General features: G+C 49.4%; 4 protein-coding genes across 4 annotated transcripts; 2 read left to right on the top strand and 2 right to left on the bottom strand.

Annotated features, from left to right (window-relative positions):
* Nucleotides 1-95: 95 nt before the first annotated feature.
* On the top strand, nucleotides 96-588 carry N7487_003223 (uncharacterized protein; the record flags this gene model as incomplete). Its single annotated transcript, XM_056870970.1, has 3 exons — nucleotides 96-117; nucleotides 214-308; nucleotides 463-588. 3 exons carry the CDS (start codon nucleotides 96-98, stop codon nucleotides 586-588), a joined length of 243 nt encoding a protein of 80 aa, XP_056735754.1.
* Nucleotides 589-2781: 2193 nt separating this feature from the next.
* N7487_003222 (COPI-interacting protein CEX1) lies at nucleotides 2782-5591 on the top strand (the record flags this gene model as incomplete). Its single annotated transcript, XM_056870969.1, has 9 exons — nucleotides 2782-2904; nucleotides 2977-3114; nucleotides 3181-3291; nucleotides 3351-3497; nucleotides 3568-3941; nucleotides 3998-4292; nucleotides 4341-4544; nucleotides 4595-4767; nucleotides 4820-5591. The coding sequence occupies 9 exons, from the start codon at nucleotides 2782-2784 to the stop codon at nucleotides 5589-5591; spliced, it is 2337 nt and encodes a 778-aa protein (XP_056735753.1).
* Nucleotides 5592-5880: 289 nt separating this feature from the next.
* N7487_003221 (uncharacterized protein) lies at nucleotides 5881-8640 on the bottom strand (the record flags this gene model as incomplete). The annotated part of the gene is made up of 1 exon (XM_056870968.1): nucleotides 5881-8640. The coding sequence occupies one exon, from the start codon at nucleotides 8638-8640 to the stop codon at nucleotides 5881-5883; it is 2760 nt and encodes a 919-aa protein (XP_056735752.1).
* A 721-nt stretch (nucleotides 8641-9361) lies between these two features.
* Nucleotides 9362-10792, bottom strand: N7487_003220 (flavin monoamine oxidase family protein; the record flags this gene model as incomplete). Its single annotated transcript, XM_056870967.1, has 1 exon — nucleotides 9362-10792. The coding sequence occupies one exon, from the start codon at nucleotides 10790-10792 to the stop codon at nucleotides 9362-9364; it is 1431 nt and encodes a 476-aa protein (XP_056735751.1).
* Nucleotides 10793-10884: the final 92 nt, after the last annotated feature.

The following is a 10884-nucleotide window of genomic DNA, read 5'->3' as shown; positions in this document are numbered from 1 at the left end:
TCAAATACCCCGGTTACCCTTCCATGACCGTGTCTTCATGTGTTTTCCCGTCATCGACGCGGGCCTCAAAACATTTGAATTCTACGGTGAACCTCATGTCGTCTCAAGGCTTGCTCGGTGAGTTAACAATTTTGTGGTCTTGGGCGAAAATCTGCTAATTCTATGATCAGACCTGACAGATCAATCTACCAGTTGTGCCTATCTAGTTTCCAGATCTCGATCTGGTGGTGTACATGAAATCCGAATTTCTAGGCGATGACGATGAACCCATTGAAATCGCGCACTTGATGTCCAATCTAGCCATCGCCGTATGCCTCCCTAGTGCACAACATCTCCACATGCGTCATCTTCGAGTTGAAGTCTTGAGGGTTTCTCTTTTACCTAAGATGTTCTCTTCCTTCTGGTTTTCTCTTATCTTGTTTCTTTTTTTGTCGTTTATCTCTTCTCTTCCTTTCTTCTCAGTTGTTGGTTGGAGGTCTGTGTGTCCACTTGGTGGGCTCACCGGTCCTTGTACCTTCCATGGAGGAAGGCGAGGTCTGCAATGGGTTGTGTCTCGGAATGGAGACAATTGGTCGGATGGTGATGTGAATGAAGGTGATCGGTCTAGGGTAGGGGCCAGAGCAGTGGACGAGGTGTGGTTGAAGGTGCGTGTTAACTTGACAAGAACAGATAGCTCCAGCGGACCCACGGCCACCTGGCAATGAAATGATTATATGAAAATTTCCGTCAATCTGAGTAGATCAAAGGTTACATATAGCTAAGTCGTATTGCATACTTCAAGCCGTTTTCGCCTACTCTATTCTAGTTATAACACCGATAAGGGGAGAAATACGAAAGAGACAAAGATACATTGAAAAAGATGTACTAAGGCTGCATAAGCAGCCGACTATTCTCGTATTCTATATAGAAGCACCCAACTTCACCACCTGTATCCATACTTAACATTTAAACCGTATAATGAATCCAAGCCGGTATTGGCAATGATAGATAATCTGTGGCAGGCGTCAGCAACAGCACATCACCTAATTTCAATGAATGATAAGTCAAGTGCAAGGGGAAGTATCTCCTCAGGTTCAATTTCAAGAGTGTCATCACTCAAGCCACAAACACCAGACATCAACCCACCGCGGTGCTTTACCCCATAGCAAACTCCTCTAACCACACTCCAGCCATAAAACAAGCCCCAGAACAAATTCCAAAAACACCACCAAGCATCACAAAAACCAAACACCTCCAGCCCACACCCCAATCAACACACCTCTCCCGCTCCCAACTCCCAACCACCTACAACAACATGCCCACACCACTCTTCACAGCAGATGAAAAAGAGAAAAGGAAGAAGAAAGAGAAAGAGCAGCCAGAAATGTCACTCACAAAGCAGTCAGAGAGAAGACCATAGAGAAGTCCGTATTTTGCATAGCCAACAGAACGCCGCCAGCAAGAACACGTCCAACTCCAAGCCACCCAAAAAACACCATAAGAAATGTCATCCGGCCACCCAAACTCCCTCTTCTCCTAATCCCCAAACCCTCGTACCCTTTACGCCACAGCCATTGGTCGCCCACCCGTCCTCATGGAAGCGAAGCGGACACGGCAACCCCAGATAGCGGCGCCACCTCCCCGTTTCCCATACTTTCTCGCGTAGACCCGACACTGTACAAGCTATCACCAAAACACCCCAGGATACAATCCCAAGGCGGTCCTCAAGCAATCAACACCGCAACATACAAGGATATCACAGTAGTCGAAAGCGAGCTCTAAGCGATGCGTGCACACGCTAGGCCTAGCTGCGGTACCGGTTTGGGACGGACAGAGGCATAGATATACACAATATCTTCCATGATCCAGGACTAACGACGCTTTGTCCGGCGTGGCCACGAGCCATGGAGGTGCTGGCTAGGATCCCGCTGCTAGCAGCGTTCCGATGGGAGACATATGTGTCCTGCTGGAAGAGTGGGGGGGAATGGTGTCATGTGAAGTTGGTTGTTGGGAGTGCGATCGGAGGAGGGTGTCATCGTGGTCTGGGCACAGCTCTGTGATGGTGTGGCACCATCGTGGCTGGTCCAATAGACAGTAGTCTATTGGAAAGAGATAGTTGGTTCGTGCGCGCCGGGTAATAGCTCTTGAAGATCGCTCCGGGGTCGGTTTGTGGTGTTTTGCATGGGTTTTGGGATTTGCGGGAGTACCATCGGGTTTGCTGGGTGAGTGTGGTGTTGTGGTCTTGGTCTGACCTTTTACCAGAGTTCGCATCATGGGAGAGGGAGGGCGACTTGCGTCGCTGGGTGAATTGTGTACTGTGTGTACACGCGTGGGAAAGGGAATGGTGGACTCACTGGTAATCAATAGGAATGTCGACTGTCGACTGTCGACTGGTGTGTGGGTGAGTGTTGGCTGGAAGAAGATAATTTCAATAGGGTTAGTATCGTAAGTTTCAGTGTCATTTGGCGATAAAATTAGACGCATAGGATCATAACATGGAGGTGAAGAAAAGGGAAGATAAAGCTCCGCTTTATTTATAGGAGCACGTGGTGGCCTCAGGCAAGAAGTGTTTATCACGATAAGGCGGGGTGAAAGGAGTTTAGTGTTTGATGTGTGTCTGGCCATTCCAACTTACAAGAACGTTGTATCTAGTCTCTGATTATTTTTACTCACTCTCTCGAGCTATCGATCTAATCCTGAAACCCGGCCGTACATCGACCCTTTGGCCATTGGCCGCCCCGACTCGCGAACCCCGGACACCCCAAACAACTCCCGAGCTGCCACATCGGCCACACCGCGGCCATGGATTTCCTGAAATCAGCCATCGGATCCGCCATCGCGAAGGGTGGAGGACTCCCGTTTTCCCTCGGCGAGAGAGTCGACATCGGTGATTCGGTCTGGGCACTGCACAACGGTACGAAACGGGTACGGTGGCTTTTTTGGTTCCTTTTCCATACGGAAGAGCTTCAACGGCTGACGATGTCGTGGTACATATAGGATGACGGTTCGGCTTGCAGTGTCTTTGCATTTGATGTCAATGCAAACAAGTCGCGCCTCCCTCTTGCGAAGAATGCGGTGCGCAAATCTAGAACGTTGCGGCATCCTGGTGTTATCAAGGTGTTGGATACGATTGAGGTATAGTTGACCCCGGACTTTTAGCCTGAACGTCGGACTATATTGCAGAAGCTTACATATTGGTAGACCGAGCACAACCTTTATATCGTCACGGAACGAGTCGTGCCACTCAGCTGGCCGGTGAAGCGTCGGAGCTTGAGTGAGGAGACGGCTAAGTGGGGGTTGTATACTGTGGCGGTATGATATTATCCAAAATCAGATATCTTGACATTGCTGAGCGGGATTTCTCTGAACAGACTACTCTCAAATTCATCAACGACGATGCTTCCTCAGTTCACGGCGCTGTGCGCGCATCCTCGGTGTTCATAAGCGAGAGCGGCGAATGGAAGCTGGGAGGCTTCGACATTCTGAGCTCCATGAAAGAAGACGATGCAATTATATATGTGAGTGATCTTGGTTCGGACTCTTCCAGGTCACACTCCGGATGATGCCATATACTGACTCAATGCATAGACATACGGAAGTAGTGTGCCCGATGCCGGTAGATACACGCCTCCGGAAATTGTTAAAGCAGGCTGGGATACTATCAAGCGCAATCCCCTGGCAGCAGTCGATGCCTACGGGCTGGGTATCTTGATCTTTGAGGTCTTCAATGGGGGTTTCTCAGGCGGCGATCAAGCTGGCAAGACGACGAACATTCCTCCCAGCATGCACCAAAGCTATAAACGTCTTTGCACCGCCAACCCGAAGCTACGACTGAGCCCGGGGCATTTCGTGGAGCAGGGAAAGAAACAAGGTGGATTCTTCCAGACACCACTCATTCGAATGACTGAAGACATCGATAGCTTGGGGCTCAAGAGTGACGCCGAGCGCGAAGAATTTATTAAGTACGTATATTCCCAATATCTTAATGATTTTGCGGCTGACATTTCACCACTTGCAGTGAGCTTGATAATCTTTCTGATGACTTCCCAGAGGAATTCTTCAAGATGAAGGTGCTCCCTGAGCTACTCAAGTCAGTCGAGTTTGGCGGCGGTGGGCCGAAAGTTCTTTCAGCTACCTTGAAGATTGGAGCAAAGCTGTCGGCAGACGAATTCAATGCTAAGATGACTCCTGTTATTGTCCGCTTATTTGGAAACCCTGATCGAGCATTGCGGGTCTGCCTCTTGGATAACCTTCCATCAATGATTGATAACCTTCCCCAGAGGGTAGTCAACGACAAGATCTTCCCTCAAATGGTAAGCTATATGATTCTTGGTAACGCACATTTTACTAACATGTCATAGACTTCTGGTTTCACAGATGTTGCCCCGGTGGTTCGAGAACAGACAGTGAAGGCTGTTCTGACTATCATTAACAAACTCAATGATAGAATTGTCAATGGAGAACTCTTGAAGTTCCTTGCCCGCACTGCTAACGATGAGCAACCCGGGATCCGGACAAACACGACAATTTGTCTTGGTCGGATTGCTAAGAACCTAAGTCAAAGTGTAGGTGATCTATCCTCCATGCTAGGTCTTGCCGCTGACATTACATACAGACCCGCTCCAAAGTACTTATTGCGGCATTCACGAGAGCCATCAGAGACCCCTTTGTCCACGCTCGAAATGCAGGACTTTTGGCTCTGGCCGCGACTGTCGACGTGTTTAACGAGGAAGATTGTGCTGTCAGGATTCTACCTGCCATTTGCCCTGGACTTTTGGACAAGGAAAAGTGAGTAATGCGCTCGTCTTTTAATTCTGGCCCGATCCTTACAGTAGAACAGATTGATTCGCGACCAAGCAAACAAAACATTTGATTTGTATGTCCAGCGGACACGGAAATTTGCTAGCACGATGCCAGACACTGTCATACCCCCGGCCGCACCCGCAGAAGTCAACAAACCCGATGCTCGCGTTGGAACCCCCAATGACAACTCCTGGGCCGGCTGGGCTATTTCATCATTCACAAACAAAATCGCAACTGCCAACGGGGAGATTGAGCCCACCGCAAACGTCACCAAGGCTGTTGATCCTGATACTGCTCGCTCAGCGTCTGTTCCTCGTCCCTCCAAACCATCACCCTCAACCCCAGCCGAACTACCAAAGCAAGCCCTTCGTCCCGCAGCTCAGCCTTTGAACCGGTCAATGTCAGATCGCCCAGCTCCGGTAGTTCACGACGAGCCTGAAGAAGAGGGCGATGACGTCTTCGATGCCTGGGGTGCTATGGACGACGATGAAAAAGACGAAGATCCATTCACTGCCGCTGTAACTTCTCCTAAACCCACATCCCCTGCCCACTCATCAAACAAAGCCCCCGCGGTGCCCTACGACGACGGCGGCGAACCCGATTTTGCCGGCTGGCTCGCCGCAAAATCTCAGACCAAGGCCAAAAACCCCCTGCCAAAGGGTCTGACCAAGGCGGCTTCTACCAACAGCGTTACTACACGATCAACGCTGAACACTGCCAAGCCTCGGACTGTGGTTGCTCCTAAGAAGATCGATACTAAACCAAAAGACGAGGACGCTGATGATGATTGGGGAGATGCATGGGAGTAATTTGGAACTACACCTTGCTCTCTTTCTTTTTGGTTGTTCCTGTCCATATCTCCATCTAATGCGAGTCTAACGAGTCAATATCTGACAACCTTGGCATTGAGGGGGGTTTTGGAGTCTGTACCACACTAACGCTGGTGGCGTATTGATGATATCCCCCGTACTCGTTCCTAATAGATCTATCAATACTACCCAGATCATTCCTCTTTTCCCTTGCCCGACTCGAGGATGTTAATTGCTATTGTACACTATTATTTCTTGGTATCTGATGCTTCTACCATTCCCTAGCTCTTTAGAAATCCTCTCTATCTTCTCTTTGTCTTTCCTTTTCCCTTTCTTTCTCTTGCTCCAGCGTCTTGAGTGCATCCATAGCTTTCTGTAACGCCTCCCGTCGTGCAATACTCTGATTCCCTTTAAATTCAGACCGAGTGTGAGGACTTGCAGTCCTCTTTTCCTCGTCTAGCATCTCGCGCAACATCGATAACGCGTCTTTCGGCTCTTCCTCTGCCCTTGCCCTCGCCCTCCGTCGTTCCAACTCTTCCCTATCTTGGCTCTCCTTTTTCTGCCGCCTCTTCTGTTCCTCCTGCATTCTCTTCTGTGCCTCTTTCTCCTCTCGCATCTTTCGCTCTTCCATTGCTTTTTTCGCTTTCTCCCTTCCCTCCTTCAGTTTTCTATTCCTCTCGCGTCTTCTCTGTTTATCCCTTTCCATCTCTTCTTTCTTCTTTTTCATATCTTGCTCATACGCGGCCTCAATCTGAACCTTTATCTGTCCGCCTCTCTCATATTCTTTCATCCATGAACCACCCCAGTGCTGAGGATTTTGTTCCTTATCCATTTCAACTGCCTTGTCGATCTGCTTATCAAGCTGCCTGATTTGCCATACCTGTAGCTTATTCCTGATAGGGGCGAGTGGGTTTTCGATCTCGGGATCCGATGGCCTCTCGGGGTTTGATGATATTTCGAGCTCCGGCACTGGCTCGGGAGCCGATGATATCTCGGGATCTGCTGGGCTTTCGATGTTGGGCAATGACTGGGGATTCGACCATGTCGCAAGGTCGAAAAATGACACGAGATCCAGGAATTGCTCAGGCTCTGACTCGGGTACTGGCGATTGTTCGGGGTTTGATGCCTCTTGGGCGTCTGGATGTGACCCCTCTCGTTGTGTCAATTCCTCTGGATGTGGCAAGTTCGCAGACAATTCTGTTCTACGCCGTTTAGCTTCTGGAAGCTCCGAATCGGGATCATCAGACTCTGAATCATGAAAATCAGGGTCGTCATCGGGGTTATCCGGGAATATGAACTCGATATTCTCGTGACCGCCAGGTGGAATCTCGGCGAAAAGCCTTGGGAATCTCTTGCCGTCTATCATGAGAGGGACGTCAGGAGGATTGATGTCGCGTCTATATCGGAGGCGCGAGGCCCAGACGGTTGGGATTAATGATGATTCCTGATTTGGCCGTTCGAGTCTCGGTAACCAGCGTTGAGGTGGGAGAAATGGAGGAACAGCTTGAGATCGAACTCGTAAAACAGCTGGAGGTACGGGTGGAGATGACGCTGGTGTTATTGTTGCCTGAGTTGGAGATGGATATCGAGATTCAGTTCCAGATTCTGTTGGTTGCCATTCCGTTTCAGCTACTGATTTTGATGGAGTCTCAAGTCCTATTTCTGAATTCAATCGAGATGAGGTTGGAAATGACCGCCTTTTCTTCCCGCATGCTTTGCGCCAGTGCTCACTTCTGAAGTTTTGTATAGCTGGTTCCGAATTTATGAGCCTATCTAACGATGACAGGATAGACCAGTCGCATTCTGATGGCAACATAGGTCCGGATTCAACTTCGGGCAGAGGCTCCGGTGATGAGGGGAGTGGAAATGGTACTGCCTTGCGGTGAGACGCATGGTGGGCGTTTGATCTGTTTCGTTTTAGGGTTTTCATCTTGCTTATCTCGCATGGTGAGGGCGATGACAAGGACAGTTCCAGCTCTGAGCTCAGTCCTGCTTCAGATGCAGTTTCAGACTCATCGTCAGTGTCCGATGTCGATGACTCGCGGGTCTGCTGCCCATAATCAGGATGGGAAGCTATTGTGGTCTTGTGGCTCATCACTCTTTCCGGCAATTTTGGCAATGTTGGCGATGCTGGTGATGGCAGGGCTGATTCCCCTTCCGATTCAGATGTAAAGACTAACTGTGACTCTGACAGTGAACTTGACGACGATGCCACACAAAATGTGTTCCGTCGGTCATGATTAGGGAGTGGCATGGAATTTGCGAGGCCCACAGCCCTTTGCAATGATGAGGGAAGTGATCGTGATGGCGAGACCAGCTCGCGTCCTTTTCCAGATTCCGAGTCTTCATCTGATGATGATACCTCAGTGGTTTCGTTTCCATATCCATAGTCAGAGACTGCCGTGGGACTTTTGGGACTTACGACCATTTGGAGTGGCGAGGAAGATGGATACGATGGTGAGGTTGGGCAGCGTCTTCTTTCAGACTCCGAATCTTCATCTAATGATGATGATACTTCACGGGTCTGGTTCCCATATTCACGATCAGAGACAGGTACTGTCCTTTTGAGGCTCAGAACCCTTTGCGGTGACGATGGAGGTGATCGTAAAGCTAATAGTGCCTGCAATTGCGCCTTGGCCTGAGCCTCATTTTTATATTCGAACTCAAAGTCAGACTCATACACTATTTCCACTTTACGTGGAGGCGCACGCTGCAGTGACGACAATGAACGCTTGCGTGATGACCCTGGCTCCTGAACCTTGACTTGGGAGCTCTTAAAGGAACCTGAGCTGGTTCGCTCATGGTCTGTGACCGGAGGATCGGACGACCCCGCCTGTGGTGATTCCGAATTTAATCCATATTTTTTGCACACTTGCGAGGATGATGGCAACCGATTCTTGGCTTTCTGCCTCTTCGTGATATTCTGCTGGATATCACAACGTCGGCCTTTCTCCTTGGCTGGGGATGATGCTGAAGAGCGTGCCGGTGACTGGGTTTGCTGGACCGGCTTTTCATGGCAGTGGCGACGGCGACGTTTTCCTTTAGACATGACGTTGGCAAACAGGCTCTATTCAGGGGCAAGGATTCATGTAATTCTGGTGGGGGCCGTCGATTTTATATAGTTCTGTCTATTCAGTCCCGAAACCGTTAGGGTAACATCAACCGGGGCGGTTATATATCTCCGGTTCACCCGGCAATAAGGGAATTGCAGTCGAAAATTTAGACGTACAAATATCTTTTTTTTAGTGGATGTAAATTAGTTCAATAGGAAAAGTAAAACATGCTTCCTGATGCGGTAATTAGAATGGATTTCCTAGTGTGGACCAGTATCTGCGTAATACTGGAGTAGATCAGACTCTGCCACATTTGACAGCAACTTTATGCAATGTCCAGGTTTTGATCTGACCAAACTGCACGGAGCTTCAATGTTATTATTCCTTTCTCCTTTAGCCTTGAGCTACTGCACGACACTGACGTCCCAGGATTAAAGAATAATTATCTTTCTCTTCATTGCCCAGCCCAGGTGCGGAACTAAGGCGAAAGTGGAGATACCAGAACACTGCCTCGATGGGGCTCCTACACATCAGCCAAAAGATGGCCAAAAGACGATATTCATTTACTAGAATCATTCATATAACGCAACCAGTACTACGATAAACCTAGTCAATCTCAACACACTCGTTCAAATCCAGAGATTCAGATATAAAATCCGAATTTCCTGTCAATTTTACGCAAACTTCAAGATCCACCAGCGAAAGAAAGCCCCTTAATCAAACCCCCAAATTCCAATTCCTCAATATCTCCCCAGCAACCCTTTCCCCCGAACTAATAGCCCCGTCCATATACCCAATCCACCTTAGCGAAGTCTCAGTTCCGGCAAAATGGATTCTCCCAACCGGAGCCCGTAAATAAGACCCATACTGCGTCAAAACCCCCGGTGGCATGAAAGCACTAGGACCACCACGGGAGAACTCCTCAAGATCCCATCTCTGAACAAGAACATCTGTAGCATTTTCCATACGCGGGCCAAACAAATTCGCAAAACTTTCCTTGACCTGGCGCTTGACTTCGTCCTCGCTCGCAGTATCCAGCTTGCGCATCTCGTCCGCCTCGATGAATCCAATTATAGCCCCGAATGATCCACCAGCGGGAGAGTTATCGTATGTTACTCGGATTGCTCCGGTATCACTAACACCTTCGCCGTTGAGCCCCTCGTCCCGCCACCAGGCGCTCGGGAAGATCGCAATCGCTTTGCCGAGTGCACCCAATGGCATACGCTGGTTTAATTGGTCTCGACCAGCGGGTAAGGGGGGATCGAATGCGATGTGAGTTACTAGAGGCGGGGACATTGCGACGACGACATGTCGGGCCGAGATGGTGACTTTGTCTGATGAAACTAGATAACGGGATTCTTTAAGTTGGACTTTGCGAACAGGCGAGTTGAGGTAGATGTTTTGCGAACCGAGTATTTCGGCAAGTAGGGTTGCGAGTAATTGTGTTCCACCACTCACTCGACTATCCTGTGCACCACCGTCAACGCCAATGAGTCGGTTGATGGTCCCAGGTCCGGTTTCATCCCCCGCAGCTGCTATGCACCATAATGAATATAGCAGAGATGGCTCTCTCAACTCGGTTGATAGAATGGCTGGGATAGCGATGTTGAGAAGGACGCGAGAGTCGGCTGTCGATAGTCGAGAGTTGACATATGTTTCTAGAGTCATTGAATCCAGCGTTGTGGCATTCGGGGTATTCCATGGTGCTTCCAGGTCGACCGTGCTAGCCAAAGTATTGATGTCGTTCATGAAGACTGCAAGTTCAATGAGGGAATCTAATCCTACGGGAGGAATACCGCCCAGGGAATCTTGGTAATGACGCGCTGTGCCGTTTCGATAGAAAGTTGAATTTCCCACAGTGTACGTCTTGTAGGTTGGTAGACCGAGTTCGGTTGCGAGAGCCAGCACGCGGTTTTGTGTTGGTCCAACGTATTCGGCGTCTAATTCTTGGATGCTCTTTCCTGTTAGGTTGGCGTTGAGCACACGCCCGCCGACTCGGTCTCGTGCTTCTAGTATGGCAAAGGATTTGTTGGCTGCTGCGAGACCTTTAGCGGTAGAGAGTCCTGACAGGCCACCGCCGATTATGGCGACGTCGACTTTCGGGATTGGAGGATCTGCAACCAGTGCATGGCAAAGGGGGATTGCCATCAGGAATAGGTGTATTGCACCGAGGGATGATATGGAGTGAATTAGCCGCATACTTATCTTGATATTCAGTCAATGGATCGTTTGATGGTAGT

This window comes from Penicillium crustosum (genome assembly GCF_028827405.1).
Source record: "Penicillium crustosum strain IBT 35664 chromosome Unknown utg000001l_segment0_segment0, whole genome shotgun sequence".
NCBI lineage: Eukaryota > Fungi > Ascomycota > Eurotiomycetes > Eurotiales > Aspergillaceae > Penicillium > Penicillium crustosum.
This window is presented reverse-complemented; position numbering and strand designations above follow the sequence as displayed.